This window comes from Lasioglossum baleicum, chromosome 12 (assembly GCF_051020765.1).
Source record: "Lasioglossum baleicum chromosome 12, iyLasBale1, whole genome shotgun sequence".
Lineage (NCBI taxonomy): Eukaryota > Metazoa > Arthropoda > Insecta > Hymenoptera > Halictidae > Lasioglossum > Lasioglossum baleicum.
Genome location: NC_134940.1, coordinates 13779405 through 13797499, shown reverse-complemented (window position 1 = coordinate 13797499; position 18095 = coordinate 13779405). Strand labels below are relative to the sequence as shown.

At 39.7% G+C, this 18095-nt stretch overlaps 1 protein-coding gene across 2 annotated transcripts; it reads left to right on the top strand.

The window, feature by feature from the left end:
• The first annotated feature begins 50 nt into the window (after window positions 1-50).
• Window positions 51-17176, top strand: Hyd (E3 ubiquitin-protein ligase hyd). Of its 2 annotated transcripts, XM_076434828.1 has the most exons (37): window positions 52-478; window positions 1659-1859; window positions 1946-2255; window positions 2358-2566; window positions 2995-3158; window positions 3246-3442; window positions 3529-3797; window positions 3924-4078; window positions 4384-4653; window positions 4860-4973; window positions 5080-5261; window positions 5354-5471; window positions 5558-5712; window positions 5812-6097; window positions 6175-6291; window positions 6406-6573; window positions 6693-6825; window positions 6909-7131; window positions 7234-7472; window positions 7787-7911; window positions 8227-8462; window positions 8572-8735; window positions 8818-9149; window positions 9255-9663; window positions 9845-10193; window positions 10297-10636; window positions 10793-11025; window positions 11766-12275; window positions 12855-13037; window positions 13261-13632; window positions 13728-13913; window positions 14123-14257; window positions 14364-14573; window positions 14689-15050; window positions 15133-15339; window positions 15453-15831; window positions 16639-17174. In XM_076434828.1, the coding sequence occupies exons 1-37, from the start codon at window positions 417-419 to the stop codon at window positions 16849-16851; spliced, it is 8517 nt and encodes a 2838-aa protein (XP_076290943.1). In that variant the 5' UTR covers window positions 52-416; the 3' UTR covers window positions 16852-17174. The 2 variants fall into 2 exon arrangements, with proteins under 2 accessions (XP_076290942.1, XP_076290943.1); XM_076434827.1 differs by having other exon boundaries at window positions 51-478; window positions 2995-3442; window positions 16639-17176.
• The last annotated feature ends 919 nt before the right edge of the window (window positions 17177-18095 follow it).

The window sequence follows — 18095 nt, the reverse complement described above, 5'->3', positions numbered from 1 at the left end:
AGCCTCGGCCTCATGACTCATGCACTCATGAACCACGAACCACGAGCCGCCATGATACATGTTCGCGACTCGCGACCCGTAACGCCTCTACACGACGTACGAGCGAGAAACATCTGGATTAGAACCGTTGCTCGACAAATTTAGTATGTAACGTGTTTGAAGCGAATATTCGATTCACACGCAGAATTTTGAATGATCGGTAGTGTACGATACGCATCGTGAAGCTCTGTTGAGAACTTTTTGTGTATTTACGAATACTCGAACGACAGTCCGGTCCGTTCGGTTTCGGGAACACGTAACTGATTGTTTCTTCAGAAAACATGGCTGAATATCGTTTCGACGGTGTGGTGAAATTGTGTGTACAGAATTATTAAAACGACATCCTGCTCGTTCGAAAACGTTCAACTGCCGGCAAAATGACGTCGATACATTTCGCCGTGCATCCGTTACCCGGAACCGACGACCAGCTACACGATAGGTAAAGAGAATATGTTCGTTATTGGTTTTTCATTAATCTATCGTTTTGATATGCCTGTGGCCCTTCTTTTCATCGCATCTCTTCGATACATATTATCATTTCTATCGCTTGTTCCTTTCAATGTTGGGCGGATTCGTTTTCTTTCGCCGTAGGTTTCCCATTTTTCGCATTAAATCAAGCATTCGACGCGAGCTCGAACTTGATGCTTTGCTCGATCTCCGTTTCGAATCTGAACGAACGCTGTTTAATCATTTTCCATACTCCATTCATCGAACTTAGGATATATATAGGAAAAACATTTGTTGTCACATTGTTACGGTTCTCTCGAATACAGCGTAACCTGCGTTTCTCTGCACGCATCCTGCACATTATTCGATATCGAATCTGCATGTTCGGTAATTCATTATCATTATTGCATCGACTGATACGTATCTACTTACATCGATGAACATTTCTGTAGATGGGTTTTCATTGCCAGAAACAAATCTATTTTTCTCTCGTTCCGTTAGTTCCTCGTCGTGTTGGTAGGTTACGGGAACAAATTTTCATTTTTCATTTTCTCTCGATTCGTTTTCGAACATTTGCGTGCGATTATTCGCAGCAATTATTTCGTACATTACAGTTTTCATGGAAATCTACGAAAACCCTTTGATACAGGTCTATTTCACGCAAAATATATATATGTGTATATATACACACATATATATGCATATATGTGTGTATATATAAATATATATATGTATATATATATATATATATATTTACATGTATCATTCATTGATGATACATTTCTTAATACTCATTTCTAAATATATGTATAAATAATTGTCGATACTTATTCATTTTTCATTTCCTCCAAAGTAATATTTCAGTCGATAGGCATGACTAAATAAATAGTTAATATGAATTTTATATTTTCCATCATAGTCATGATTGTTATATTTAATTATCATGGCTTCCAAGTATTAGTTAAGCTCTAACATATCTACAATGTTTTTTGTTACATAATCTGAAATTTATAAAGTAAATTCGTTGTATCGTACAATCTGATTCAGTTATTGAATTAATTGAACATATACAAGTATAATTCTCCTATTGCTTTTACATACATGTTTACTATGTATTTAGTAGCTAATTTAGATTTTACACGAATTTCTAAGAGAATCATATGGTTTTGTAGGTTAAAAGAGGTGGGAGAGAGGATCAACAGATACGGATTTGCTACGTTACCAGCATTTAGCGGTCTAAAGATTGCGGTGAAGCATATTGTTGTTGGACCAACTCATATCGCGCTTCTTACAGAAGACTCTAAAGTTTGCAGGGTTGCATTTACAGTATTGTCGGACAGATTGGATCTAAGTAAAAATGAACCAAACAGAAAGTAAGATGGAGCAACCAAATGGAGTGTAAAGATAGATGTTATATCGATCAGAAGATTTTTCTAAAGCGTATTTACTTTGTTCGTAGCACAAACAAAAGTCATGTTGGGAATTCAAATTCAGCTCCGAACGGAGGTGGGAGTAGTGGAACCGGAGGTAGAGGCATGTCTAGAACACGTGCTAGAATTATGCGAGGTAGCTCACGAGGCGGTAGCAGCGGTGGAAGCAGTAGCGGCGGTAGGATAGGACCACCCGGTGTAATCATGGGAGCAGGAAGCAGCAGCAGTTCACGTCCCATTGCACCAGTACCTGCGCCATTTGTGCCAGAAGACCTTATATCGCAGGCTCAGGTGGTACTACAAGGAAAAAGTCGCAACCTTATTATTAGAGAATTGCAGGTTTGTTTTAGTGGCGTATACGTATACAAACATATACGTATATAAACTATTGCGAGCCTAATATCAAGGTATTCATCTAATTTTTAAATACTTGTTGCATAGCGTACAAATTTAGATGTAAACTTAGCAGTAAATAATCTACTATCACGGGACGATGAAGAAGGGGATGACGCAGAAGATGCAGCAGACACCTATGTCCCCGAGGATCTCATATCTTTGTTGGATGGTGGGTTTAGCAATGACCATTCTGTTATAATCGATGCGGATTCTATGTTTTCTGAAGATGTATTCGGATATACAGGAATGAGAAGGTAATTATTTCATCTTTTTCGTTTACTGTTAGCGGGGTAGACTCTCGTTTCCAGGATTGAAAGATGGGCTTTTTCAATAGTGAATAGCGTCAGATAAAAGATCAATCTAGGCCGCGATCGCCTTCAAAAGTCCTATTTTTACGTTTACGAGGCGCAATTTGCATTATTTGGAAGCATAAAGCTGGGCACGTAGCTATTTTCATAAGGCTGCGAAAGCTACATGCTGCCGAATAATGAAAATTACGCCTCATATACGTAAAAATAGGACTTTCGAGAGCGATCGCGGCCTAGATTGATCTTTTATCTAGCGCTTTTCACTGCTGAAGAACCCCATCTTTGCATTATCGAGAAATGAGAAGGCGCATCCCGTACCCTTGCAATCCAAAGAGGGATTATACTTAATACGAAAATACGATGATTTTCTCCAGCCGGGGAAGTTCTTCACGCAGAATAGGCAATGATAGGGAAAGTGATCGTGCGTCAGAACGGGACAGAGATCGCGATAGTTTCAGTAAATGGAGAGATCGCCAATATTGCGGACCACGCCGTTGGTTAGAAACAGCACTCAAGGAATCATGGGAGAAAGATTCTGGTAAAGATGAGATCTTACTAAATCAATATTATTTTACATTTATGCTATACACTATACATATTTATTATGTATTTTTTCCAAATACAGATAATAAAAAGAAGGAACTAGCTCAAAGTCCTCTATGGATATCAGAAGAATTGGAATGGTGGCACGAACGCAGTTCAAATCCTGCCCCACGTTTTGTACAAATTGCTTCGCTTTACAGTGAATTAGTTGCTGTTTCTGCCGGGGGCCATTTATATCAGTGGAAGTGGTCTGAATCCGAACCTTACAAACATCCAGAGGTACTTTGTTACTTACACAAGTTTGTATTCAAGCGTTCTTGTTGTACAGCAAGAGATCAATATAGTTTGGGAACCATTTGTTTTAGAATCCAAACATACACCATCCGAAAACTCCGTGGCTAGCTATAACATCAGAGAAAATAGTAAATATATCGGCTACAGCAATTCGTTGTTCGGTTAGCACCGAAAGTGGCAAGGTAGCTACCTGGCTCGACGAACTCGTGAGTCATGTAGCTTCCCGACTCGAACATCCGGCTCAAAGATTTACCGAATTTACATTGGACAAGATAGTATCTCTCCATACTTGTGCTCTATACACGGTTGCTAGACTGGAAAGCGGTACATTATACTGGTGGTCAGTTGAAATTTCATTTGACATTGATTTCATACAGGCATAATATAGAAACTTCTCAGAGGAAAAATATTATATGTATAAGCATATGCATATATGAATCGTTATATTATAAATTTATTTGTGTAGGGGAGTTTTACCATTCGCACAGCGGAAAAAATTATGGGAAAAATATAAGGCTAAGTCGCGCAAACACAGGTCGTCGACGGCATCTTCGAACGATATTAGTTATGGCACGCATGTTTGTATGAAAAATAGTCCTATATATCAACCTGGAGCAATAGGTGAGTATCATATGGACACATAATGTATAATAATTAAGACTGCCGATCTTCATGCAAAATAAAAATGTTCTGCATTAATTGTGGGCAGCAGGAATAACATAAAAATTGATTTCATATCTTGACGACTTTTTTATATTAAGAGCAACAACACAACATTCTTGAATTTTTAAAATCTTTTATTGTTTTATATTTCACCCAACCAATTTCTTCATAAATGCATAAAGATCCGCAGTCTAATAAATATATTAGTAGCTAAGATATCGGGAAATTTAGCAGATACTTACTTGATTATTCGATGTGTTCAGGATTCACAATTGCCAATGGGATTCCAAAAGTAGGACAGTTATTAGCAGCTGCTTGGAGTCTAGACTCGACCTGCAGATTCAAAGTGCTACCGGCTGGAACTCATTTGCCTAATGCTACTGTAGACAAACGAGAAACAAGTGGAAACAGCGGAACTGGTACTATTACTAAGACAAATCATAAAGAGACCGCAGACCGTCTTGATATGCCTCCACCACCTTCACCAGCTTCGAGCACATGTAGTGATACTGGTAGCATTACAACAAGTCACAGTAAGAACTTGTCATCATTTATTTCTATTGATTTGCTTACAGTTCGCTTTTACCGTTTTAGTAGTTTATTCGAGGCTTTGATAAAGTGTCCATTTTATTTTATTTCATTTCTACACTTTATGGTAGAACATTATGAAGAATCTCTGAGATTTGAGCTTAGTTCTCCAAGTTGTAAATATTTCTAATACTGATTTTTGGTTCTGTAGAGAGGCAGAAACGAGTTGCACCTCGTAGCGAAGGAGAGTCTGAACGGAAAGATGAAGGAGAATGGAAATTAAAGGACGTTGTCTTCGTAGAGGATGTTAAGACTGTTCCCATTGGTGTGTTCTCATTCGTATTATATGCAGCGAACGAATAACGTTCTTTACATTTTCGATTTTCTTATTTATATTATATTTATGTATATTATGTGTTATATGACGGCAGGCAAGGTTATAAAAGTGGACGGCTACTATGTCGCAGTGAAATTCTTTTCAAAGGATTCCAAGGAAAAAGAAAAAGAAATTAAAGAAAAGGACTTCGGTACGTCGGACTTTAAAGATCTGACAGCAGAAGAATCGATTAAATTATTAGCAGATTGCCGATTGCTCAGAAAAGACGAGCTGCAAGTAAGTCGAATCTATAATATAGTATATGTATATTATACTGTACTGAAAACACACTTCAACATTTGCACTAACACTTGTGTGTAAATACTTAGGTGATCAAATCATCCATGAATCCAAGAGCTCCAGATTGTTTCCAACGAACTCCTAGAAGAGTAAATATAGTTGAAGGATCCACTGATAATATATTAACCATTGCTACAAACGGACAAGGTAATATTTCACAATATTTTCTAATAACAACGACGACTACATCAACAGCGACAACAACAACAATAATTATAATTGACTGTTTCTAGGTATTCATGCAATAGTGAAAAAAGGAAGCAAGCTGAGTTACGTGGTATATAATTTGAGTACGGGAAGGCACGTACAAGATCGGTATATTCCATCGGATATATCATGTTTTTTGGGCTTACAACCTCAAAATATCAGTCTTACAAACGCGGGAGAGGTACATGCTTATAATGTTAAATTTTCGTTAAAAGTATTGTAGTACAATGTGAAAGATGAGGGAAACTATTATATAATATAATTGATTTTTACATTACAGAATATCGAATGCTCTATGATTCTTAGAGATGGAAATAATACGATCTATCCGTTGGTAAAAGATTGTGCTGGTGCTATTCGTGATCCACACTGCTTAGATTTAGTACCAGTAATTTGTATCGGTGCTTCGACCATTCCAATACCAAATTGTTCGAATTCAACTAACATGAAAACCAAAGTTGCCGTTGTTGCACTAGCATTTGATAACCTTTTGCTTATGCCGCGTATACTAAGGTGTGATTATGACAGCGTGAAACAGGTGTTCTGTACTCTGGAACAAGACCACAGTGAGTGTCGCTACACATATTTTTGTAAATAGCACATATGTACTTAATAAATGTAACTTTTATCTTCCTTTTTAAAGAAAACAATGCTGCACAAATTCAGGCGATATTGACCGAACGTTGCGATGGCAATCGTAATATTCTACACGCCTGTATCAGTATGTGTTCACCAACCTCTAATAAAGAAAACGATCAAGGTATTGCAATCATTACTTCGTATATATACATATTGTCTCGAATATATGTATCATATTATTGTATTACAATAGTATTTGTTTCAAAATTGAAAGTCATCTTTTCTGATTTGAAAGGCATCGAACGCGAATTGGTTACAAATACGGTTGATGGGGCGTCTGCAACGATCGAGGAGCCTATACCAACCCTAAGTTGGCCACCCGAAGCATTTGATAACACATCGGGAGAAGAGGATAGTTTACTTAGCATTGGTGCTGCCAGTATATCTATGATGAACAAATCAGGTAAAAATGCCTTTTTAATTCGACCTTAATTTAATTCTTTTGTATCGAAGTCTTTCGTTAATGATATCGTAATTTAGTTGTATGCATAACCAATTGTACAAATCTATTTTTCTTTGTAGGTGTCGGAACTACGTCCAATAATACTTACATCATAGATTCCGTTGAGAGAAGGAACAATGCATTACTTATATTAAAGTACATGTGCGAGAGCATCGTACTAACACCGCACTTGAAAGAATTACTCATGGCAAAGTAACTATTCAATCATTGGGAAAATATAAATTTCACGAATGCTCCCGTGAAACTATTCTAATCGAGAACGTTTATGTTAACAGGGATGCTCAAGGTCAGACACCGTTAATGTTGGCTGTGTCGGTTCGTGCATATCATGCGGCTCTTATCTTATTAGACATTATTCAAAGAGTTGGCAAAGATCAAAAGGAGTGTCTAGCCATGATATTACACCCTGACGCGAATCCAGATTTGTCACCTTTGTTCGTTACATGTTGCAACGACACCTGTAGCTTCACTTGGACTGGAACACAGCACATTGACCAGGTTTTGAATTGCCCATTACGTTCGAGTAGTTACAGTGGGCGCGCACGCGCCGATGCGAGTATAAACACGCTCTTAACGAAAGTTTCTTTCATTTTTCTTTAGAATATCTACGAGTGTAGAACTTGCGGTTTAACCGGCTCGTTGTGTTGTTGCACGGAATGTGCTCGCGTTTGCCATCGAGGACATGATTGCAAAATGAAAATAACATCTCCGACGGCCTATTGCGACTGTTGGGAGAAATGTAAATGCCGTGCTCTGATCGCGGGACACCAAAGTGCTCGTTACCAACTACTGTGTCGCCTTGTAGTTAATACCGACCTCGCCACAAAGATAAACTCACGGTAAAAGATCGATAAACTTTATTTTCTATTCTGTTTCTAATTTCTAGACTGCAGATGTTTATGCAATTTGCAATTTTTGTAGACGAATTTTAAAAAAGTAGTAGCCTCTGCAGTTCTCAAATAAAGAAAAATCGTATTAAATTCTGTCATATTTTATATTCTAGCATTTTTTGAAAAATGTTATAAGCCATAAATAAAGATCTGCAGTTTACTCATTTCTATTCTAATCGTAAATACTAATTCTATAAACACGCGTTTATAGTTTCTATGAAAATGAATACTTCGACTAAACGGTATGTGATTTGATGTTGCAGGGGAGAATGCATTTTGCTATTCTTAGTACAGACTGTAGGTAGACAAATGATGGAACAAAGGCAATGCCGGTCAGCACCTCGGCAACGATCGACATCCGTTAGCCGCAAAGGGACTTCTTCGGACGGTAATTTTGCGAGTTTTCGAATGATCGTTTTAATTGTTCTACAGTAAAGTCGCGATCTAGCTCCCTGAGGATCTCCACGATCACCGTCCCTTCGCCTACCCCTTCCACTGGAGGGCATCCCCGTGAGGGGCCAAGAAGCTCGAGCTCACCGATACGCTTTCGACGCGGTCGACGCAGTCATAAATAAATAGTTTCCCTACACGATCTCTGTTCCCGCTTTGAACAGGCGACAGGAACTAGATCGCGACTTTACTGTAATTAGATTTCGACTGAGCCAACGGGACCATCTATTTACCTGACCATCGATTTATCTAGGTGTGGATGCGGACTCTGATATGCCAGAACATGATCTGGAACCACCTCGTTTCAGTCGGAGAGCTCTAGAAAGATTGCTGAACGACTGGCCAGCGGTCCAGTGTATGATAATGTCGGGCGTCTCTACGAACGGGAATGATCAATTGTTTGGAGACCAAGGACAATTATGTCGCCAGAGTGGCACCGCGTTGCTCGACAAGTTTACTCATTCGCTTTTGGTTAAATGCAGTACAGAGGCGAGAAAGATTATTTTTTACTATTATCTGACACGATATTAAAACACGACGTTAATATTCGTCGTATATGCATGCCGAATAAAGTATTTATTATTTATTATTGTTCCAGATGCTCGATACTCTTCTAACGACTTTGATTCGAGAAATGCAAAACGATTCTGTACCAGGACGTCAAGATGAAGCGACCAACGTCGCGCGTCGATTCGTTCGTTCGGTGGCTCGAATATTTGTTATTTTTACAATTGAGATGGCGCCGGCAACAAAGAGAAGGAGGTACGTGGGAAAGCCACGCCTAGATAATCTCTCGAATAGTAAACAGTAAAGTAAATTTTCTTTTCCATGTTGCGTTTTTCAGCGCCACTCAAACATCCCAGCCGCTGATGAAATGTCGCAAAGTGTTCAAAGCATTGATCAAGCTGGCGGTCGAAGAATTATGCGAGACGGCTGATTCTCTGATAGCGCCTGTGAGATTGGGTGTAGCGAGGCCAACTGCACCGTTCACGCTGACCAATTCAGCGATAGAAGTGATCAACGGTTCCGAGGAGCTATTTTCCATAGAGCCATTGATACCTCAGAGCGGAGTCAGTGCCCAGACACTGGATCCCACATTACAAACGCAACAAGGGAACAATAACATAACTATCGCCAGAGACGTCTCTGCCATGGATGAGACCGAAGGTGGTGATGGTACGGCAAGCACGTTTATTACAATTGGTCTTAGCGATCAATCGCTACACGCGAAGGAACGCGAAATAACATGAAATTTCTGTTTTTCGACTGATGTACAAATAGAGGGACCTATGGATGTAGACGGGGACATAAGCGAGCACGAGGAATCCGGAGTTCCCGGAACCGTCGGCGGACAACCAATGGGCGACATGGATAGCAATACCGGAGGCGTGGGCGAAGAACAAGTAGGAGACGGTGAATCAGATACGGAACTCGATCTTCTGGCGGAAGCGGAGACCGAGTCGGACTCCGATGACAACCATAGCAATCAGGATGCAGCGTCCGCTCAACGAAGCGTGCAAACCGGTGCCACGGCTGGCTCTGACGGTGGAATGGGGTCGATTTTATTATTCCCGGAGGACGAGTCTGGCGAGTCGAGTCAGCAAGAGGACGACGAAAGCGAAGCAGGGGAGACCGACGAGCAAGATAACGAAGACTTTCAGATCGGCGACGAACAATTAGAGAGACGAAGGTAATCAACTCGTTTATCGTTTGGTTGCTTACAGAAAATTCTACAGAATTGTTACCGAACGTATTTCGATAACGTTTGTAAGCAGCCTTGTTCGAATAGAACAAAAGACACCTCACGTTTTCGGCATTAGTTTAAGAATGTAAAAACGAACTTTTTTCTATTAATGATAACCTTATTCTAGTGGTTCCTCTGGTCATTTACACCGTAATAATCTCGCGCCCGTTTCTATGCAATGGGCGATACGCAATCGCGAAACGAGTACGCGAACAACAGGGTTACGGGTAGCAGGTGGCAGCAATCTGGTTTTTTTTGACTCTACATCTTTGAGGCGTACCGCTGCAACGTCAACGGTTGCAGCTACGCAAGAACCCATTATTATGGGTACAACTACCAGTTGTTTGGCACGTGCATTCGGCCTTGTCATCCGACAGATAGCCGATCTTTTAGTCATGATGCAAGATTATAAAACGCTGGCACCAGTTTTACCACGGCTGATGGAAGTCACCTACCAGGACGCGTTGAACTTGCAGGTCTGACACGTCTCCTCTCGTCTCGTTCCATTCGAATCGAGTAACGTTTATCCGAAGCAACTTACGATTACATATGAAATTCAACCAGTATTTTGATCGACAGACGTATCTCGAAACTCATTTGAAACCAACATGGGACTGGCTGTTAACTGTGATGGATGCTACAGAAGCACAGTTGAGATTCGGCGTATCCTTGACATGTAGCGCGGACCCTACGCATCCGGAACACCCGTTGAACAATGCCCCGTCGCTTTCCGGAGGGAATTTTACCGGGTTACTGAACACCGCGGCTTTGTCTTTGACTTTACAGTCTAATACAGGTCGGAATCAACGCAGTGGTATCGCTACCAGCACCAATATCTCCACTCCACAAGCTTCTACAAGACTCACCGTTGGTTTTGCAGGCGTTGGCGAAACTTCGAGAAACAGTAGAGAACGCGAAGGTAAGCGCCAACTTTCTTTCTTGTCGTAAAATTCGTAAAATACGCGAAAAATAAGATAGAAACAATTATCGCCCGTGTGATGCTACATGGTTTAACAACATCATCTTTTATTTCCCATGTATACATGACTATCCAGCTAATTCAGGATAATTTCAGGTAGCGAAATACACCTGGCGCGACGTGAATTTTTGTCCTATTGCCTGTCCTTAATGCGTGCTCACAATGGCGAACACAGAGACAGCCTGCCGGTATTGGACGTTTCTTCTTTGAGACACGTAGCCTATGTATTCGACGCGTTAGTGTATTATATGCGTTCTCTTTCGGAGCCGATGTCGGCTCGCGGAGAGACCCACAAGGGCTCCTCAAATTACTCGAGTTGGAACGATCAGGTTCGTGAATCGAACAAATTGAAATACAGTAATGTCCGACTGTACGTCTCCACACAGCCCATTCCGCTGGAGGGCATACCCCACGAGGGGCCGAGAAGCTCGAGCTGCTTCGGTCGTCGAGCGGTGTAAACACGCTATGTAATCCGATACCGGGCGGGTATATCGGTGTGAACTACTAATCCAATTACATAACTTCTTTATTTTTCATTATTTTTTTATGGGACTTTGACCAACATATTCGTATCATTTTTTAAATAAAAATGATACCAAATATGACATAATTCCGATGATATTTACTTGTGTAATGAATGTCGAATGTTTCGGACGCAAGGAAGAACAGCCTATGGGAAATGCTTTGAACTGTGCCGGCGCGCCGCGACTCTCCGCGTCTCTTTCTTTCCCATACGCTGTAAAACTTTCATCGTTTATTATACAAGTATTATTTTCATTAGGAAAATTCCACGAATATGTTGGTCAAAGCCCCATAAAAAAATAATGATAACATAAAGAATTGGATGTTATTCGATTAGTTATGTTTACACTTCTCGGCGATCGAGGCCTCCCGAGCTTCGCTGTCCTTTCCTACATTCGGCGCCATTGAAGCCATAAAAAAAATAGAGTCTCGCTCATATCTAGGTTACAACACAAAACCGAGAAATGACTTACAGTCGAGACATCAGTGTATATCTTATAGACTCAAAGGAAGAATCGTAAAGATGTTATCGTTTCGTACCTTGCAGGATGAAAATGACAACGACGAAGGCGAAGAATATAATTCGCCTGTACCCACGGCCATGGAAACGGACTCCGTCGATTATCCTGACTTACTTCAAGTTCCTATTTGCGGATCAGGAAATAACAGGGACAGCACGCCGAAAGGGCGGAAACATCCTTTCTTACAGAGATCGGACTCTACGTTGTGTCTGGGTTGTCCGCCTCTCGACCCGTTCGACACAGTTATGAGCGAGGCATTGCCATTGGCCGATCAACCGCATTTATTGCAACCCCATTCGAGACGCGAAGATTTATTCGGTATTCCGAGACAGCCGGCGACGAGTACAAATCCTAATCAATATCTCTTAGCAGGCCTACCTACGAGGCTCGGTTTATCTGCGCGTGGTACCGATAATCAGAACACGGTTACACCCACGCTCAGTCAAATCATTCAAGGACCTGCCTCGTTTGCATCGGCAGACACGAGACGTAGTTCCGTTTCGGTTGGTGATTCAGCATCCACCGCAAAATATACGGTAATCTAATCTAAATTAATCGAATGTATTTCAGAACAGTATAAGATAGGTTATAGAATACAGGATAGAAACATTTGAGCATAAACCACCTCATTTTCCATCCACTGAACAGTGTATGCCTTCAATGTCCCCAATACGCAGTAAGCATTGCGCTGCTAGTCAATCGAGAGATGCAATGGAACATTAAAAATTGAGAATACAAATTCGCGTTCACGGAAACTTTCTTTGTCGATATTCACATTGGGAAACGCGTTTCACTGAACTTATCAACATATAAAATAAAGACAAGCTTCCATCGGCAATTATATGTGTAACGTGTGTCGGTGTAATCGTTATGGCTCGTCCAATTTTACAGTTATATGATTGTACAAGGATAATGTTCATCCGACTCGCATGTTTCGATTCCGCTGAATCGGATTCGGATTCGATCGCAAAGATAGATTTTCGTTATCGATTTCATGTAACGTAACATAATACGTTATTTTGGCATCTTATCTCGTATTGTGTAATACGTTCCACGTATATATTATTCCGACACGGATAACAGTAAAATTGAATAATCTACTTTGCATATTATAGGAAAAGGCAAAATCGTTTAATCACACGAGCGATACTCATTCGCTTGTCGCGGAACAAATCGATCGAGCCCCGATTATAGTTTCTACTAATAATCAAAACGAAGAGGCAGCAGGAAGTGCAAAAAATAATAAGGATCAGTGTAAAACAAGTAGAAGCGTTATTGTTAGAGCTGGAACTGTTTCGGTAAATATGAAATCCAACTGTCTTCTCTTAAAATTAAACAAGACGGGGAATAAAGGAATAAGTACAAGAGAGAAAGGGTGGGTGGGAGGTAAGGAGAAGAAGAAAAAGAATGTTTGGTCGTATGGTCGTATGCTTGTATAATATAATCGTGTGCATTTCGCAACAAAATCTATGATACACTATTGAATTATGGTGGAATAACAAGTTGCCATTGATCTTAAAGGAAACGAGTACAAATAAACCGGGTGCGCCGGAAGTTTTGGTCGTGTCCACCGTTGAAACGCAAAGTGTGACGGAAGATGTTGACCCAGCCGGTTCGAGTCAAGAAATATCAGCTCACGAAACGGTCGAGACCAGTCCGGTGGAGAACGCGAGAGCTGTTTCTTCCATCGGATCAAATATATCCCATAACATTTTATTGGGACGATGGAGATTATTGCTGGATCTGTTCGGACGCGTTTTCATGGAAGACGTTGGATTGGAAGTTGGTTCGGTAGTTTCCGAATTGGGAGGATTTCAAGTGAAAGAAGCGAAATTTCGCAGAGATATGGAGAAGCTTCGTAACTCGCAACAAAGAGACATTACGCTATACAAAGTAATTTCTTTATCTCCATTCTATTAATCGTATCTCGTTGCTATTTTGAATCCGGTACGTTTATTCTAAACGTGCTTCTTTCTCTTCTGTCAAAGGTGGAGCGAGATAGAACCCAGTTGCTGGTGCAGACAATGAAGGAGCTAAATACACAGTATAATTTATATTATAGGCGTGCGTCTAATACTCCTCCGTTAGCTGTCCATCGTGTTAAAGTAACATTCATGGATGAACCTGGAGAAGGTTCAGGAGTTACAAGAGGTTTTTATACAACGATCGCGGAGGTTTGTAACATTAATGGAGAACTGGATCCTATTCTATTCAATTCTATTTGACGAGTGTAACTACGATCTATACAGATCTTTTGCAGTAGCTAAAAGAATCAATAAATATTGTTTGTGGACAGCAATTACCTTGTGGTTGTAGTAGGCTACGACACAACCGTGCTTACTATAATCTTAATAATGAATTTACATGTACGTTCTCTGTGCAGGCATTGCTCGCGAACGAAAAACTGCCTAATCTTGAAGCAGCACAAGTAGGGTCAAAATATACGCCGTACAACGTTCTACAAAAAATTAAAAGTAGAGATCGCGACCGCGACCGTGATCGTGACCTGAGACGACAGGTAAGACAATTTCCAGAAGTAGCGGTGAGAAAAGAAAATAACGAAGCTGAGATAACGGCTCCTTCTATCGATGACGATCGTTCACGGGATCGACTTTTTATTCCAGAATCCTCGATCGTCTGGGAAATGTCGCGGTACACGCAGGGGATTGTCTTTCGAAGCTCGTTCTTTCCATCCATCCGGCTCTGTCGAAGGAAGCAGTAGTACCGGACCTGGTAGTTCATCCTCCAATTCTCATCCGTTGCCCGTTAGTCACCCAATTAACGACCACTTGACCATGCATCAACAACAACTGGGAGACAGGCTGTATCCGAAAGTAATTAATAACATTTTTACAACATTTGTTTCGTAGAAGGACATTTGTAAAGCTGTCGGCGAACCGTTTCAATTCGATTTTTGTTCCGATTGTTATATGCTTCTTACATTTACAGGTTTACGCGTTGAGACCCATGTTAGCCCAAAAAATAACTGGTATGCTTCTCGAACTATCCCCTGCATACGTATCGATATTGTTAGCTTCGGAGGACGCGCTGCGGCAAAAGGTTGACGAAGCGTTCGAATTGATCAGCGATTCAGCGAATCAATATTTGCCGAGTGAGGGATTATTAGATCTAGATATGTACAGTTTGGCAGCTCGGTGGGGAGCAAATAAGAAAAAAATCGAGAACAGTATTCCGGATGACACGGAAGATAACGCACCCCTTTTTTATTCACCGGGGAAGAGAGGTTTCTATACGCCGCGGCAAGGAAGGGCCAGCTACGAACGACTGAATGCATTCAGAAATGTGGGCAGGTAATGACGAATGAAACTAACGAAAGTGTTAATCTAATCGCATAATGTCGCGACATTTTGATCAACATCTCTTATCTTTCAGACTCATAGGATTGTGTCTCCTACAAAACGAGCTGTGCCCTATATTTTTAAATCGTCACGTAATCAAATATATATTAGGAAGGCCGATACGTTTCCACGATTTGGCGTTCTTTGATTCTGTAATTTACGAAAGTCTGAGGCAGCTTGTCATCGACTCCGAGACCAAGGACAGCAACAGCTTATTCTCCGCTCTTGATCTTACGTTCAGGTACCATTCAACCATTCAACATGCACATTCTTCGGCACACTTAGAAAATGAACTCGAGATTGCACGTCGAGATTCCTTCTGATTCATTCACGTTTCTATTGCGATTGTTTCAGTATTGATTTGTGTCCCGAAGAAGGAGGTGGATCGATCGAATTAATACCAAACGGTCGTGACATAGAAGTAACAGCAAGCAATGTTTACGATTACGTTCGAAAATATGCTGAAGTTCGTATGATCAAAGTACAAGAGAAAGCATTGCAAGCGATGAGAGAAGGGGTATTTGATGTTCTTCCGGAAGGAGCATTCGACGGTTTAACTTCCGAAGATCTACGACTTCTTTTGAACGGAGTCGGCGATATCAACGTTTCTGTTCTTATATCTTATACCTCATTCAATGACGAATCAGGAGAATCTGTGGATAGATTGGCCAAATTTAAACGATGGTTATGGTCTACGGTAGAGAAAATGTCACACACCGAACGCCAGGATTTGGTAAGAATCTCACATAATTTTCTTTTTTTTATAAACAGTGAACTATACAAACTCTTCTCCTGGACGTTAAAATTAGAGATCGCGGTTTTAAACATGTACTAAAATACACGTGTACACATGGTACGTAAACCGTGTAGTACGAATTGAAGGATCAGCGAATACGGATCCGTTCGGCACGTTCGAGTACGACAACTGATGCGTTATTGTTTTTCGATCGAATTCTTTTTGACTGTTGATGTGTCTGTTAGAAGTGAGACAATAATAAAGTCAATATTAAAGTGTAAAATAAATAAACGAATATGTATTTGTGAAATTAAAATACACGGTTACCCGTATATTTTAACTTCACAAATATTGTGTATTTATTTTACAAGTGTATTTTAATATACGGTAATGTAACGTCGAACAATTTACCGCGATTTTATTAGTGTCTCACTTCTAACATCAACAGTCGAAAAGTATTCGATCGAAAAACAATAACGTTGTCGGACTCAAACGTGCCGAACGGATCCGTATTCGCAGGTCCGTATTCACGGATCCTTAAATATTCTTACTATGTACACGGTTCACGTACCACGCGTATTTATGAGCCCGTTCAGACGGCGGAAACCGCGCAATTTTTGTTTTTGATTGTTCGACCGCGCGGATGCGTGTGAACGAATCCATATACGCTAATGTAAATAAGGTCCGCGCGGTCGAAAACGCGCTGATTCCGCCGTGTCTGAACGGGGTCTATATGTACGTGAAATAGGCATCTCTAGTTACAATCCATTCAAAATATTCGAATGTTTACCGACTGTTTCGCAGGTATACTTTTGGACAGGATCTCCAGCATTACCGGCAAGCGGAGACGGCTACCAACCTATGCCAAGTGTGACATTACGGCCAGCAGACGATGCACATCTACCAACTGCAAATACATGTATTTCTCGACTATACGTTCCATTGTACAGCTCTCGTCACGTATTAAGACATAAACTACTAATTGCTATTAAGGCAAAGAACTTTGGATTTGTATGAATATATATATATATATATATATATATATAGACACACACACACATATATATGTATATATATATGTATATATATATGTGTATGTACATATATATTTTATATATATATATATATATATTATATGACCATGTTTGTGTGCGCAATAGCTCTAAAAAGAAGTTATGCTATTGATAATGATATAAGAAGAAAAACATGTATGTTGTTAATTTTTTCCTTCCTAGAAAAATTTATAACATTTATAAATTTGTAAGGTGTAATTATGAATTCTGATTTCTCCAATTGAAAAAGCGGTTTTCATCATGATAAGATTTTATGTTAACGTGTCATCATTAGTCTTTATAGTGATCGAATAAAACTTTCTCAAAAATCGTAATCAAATGAATTGATTAACAACAACCCCAATATAGCAATAACAATAATAATAATAAACTGTGTAGCAATATTTTAATTCGAGTTTTCGTTTATTTTTATTAGGAATTTTAAAAGAGAGTATTATATACAATTAAAAATTTCTTTTATTAGGCATGTTTAAGATGTGACATAAGATGTTGACAGGAAAATGTAGATTTTTTTTCGATGCACACCAGAAATAGTATGTATTTAACTGTTTTTCCGATTATCAGCATGTTATCGATTATAATATGCATCACTTTAAAAATCAGTTTACAACTTACAACTCGAGTACAGCTTACGAAACACGAGGCTTGGTCTTTAATAATAATGATGATGATAATAATAATAATAGTAGTAGTAGTAATAATAATAATCATCATAACGATAATAATGACGATGACGATGATAATGACGATTACGATTACGATGACGATGACGATGAAGATTATGATGACGATGACGATGGTAATAATAATAATAATAATGAAAATTACATAGATTCATGTAAACAACTGCTTTTATGAATGAAAATGACAGTAAAATATCAACGTAAAATCACATGTAATCTAAAGGATGCAAATGTTTTTTGAATTTCCAGTTCTCGGTTAAGTAGCCAATTGTTGTGACTGAAGATCTGTGAATGAAATCGGCCAAATGCGGAGGTAATAGGAAAAAATCATCTAGGAATGTCTAGCTGCCTATTTCGTATTGTTATATACTTTCTTTTTTAACATGTTCAAAATCTTGAATCTATCATGAAACAATATCAACTCCGTTACTTATGCTGCTTAGTCTTGGCATGCACTCATACTCATATATGTCCTTGTTTCTGTCTAAGATCGTAACAATACATA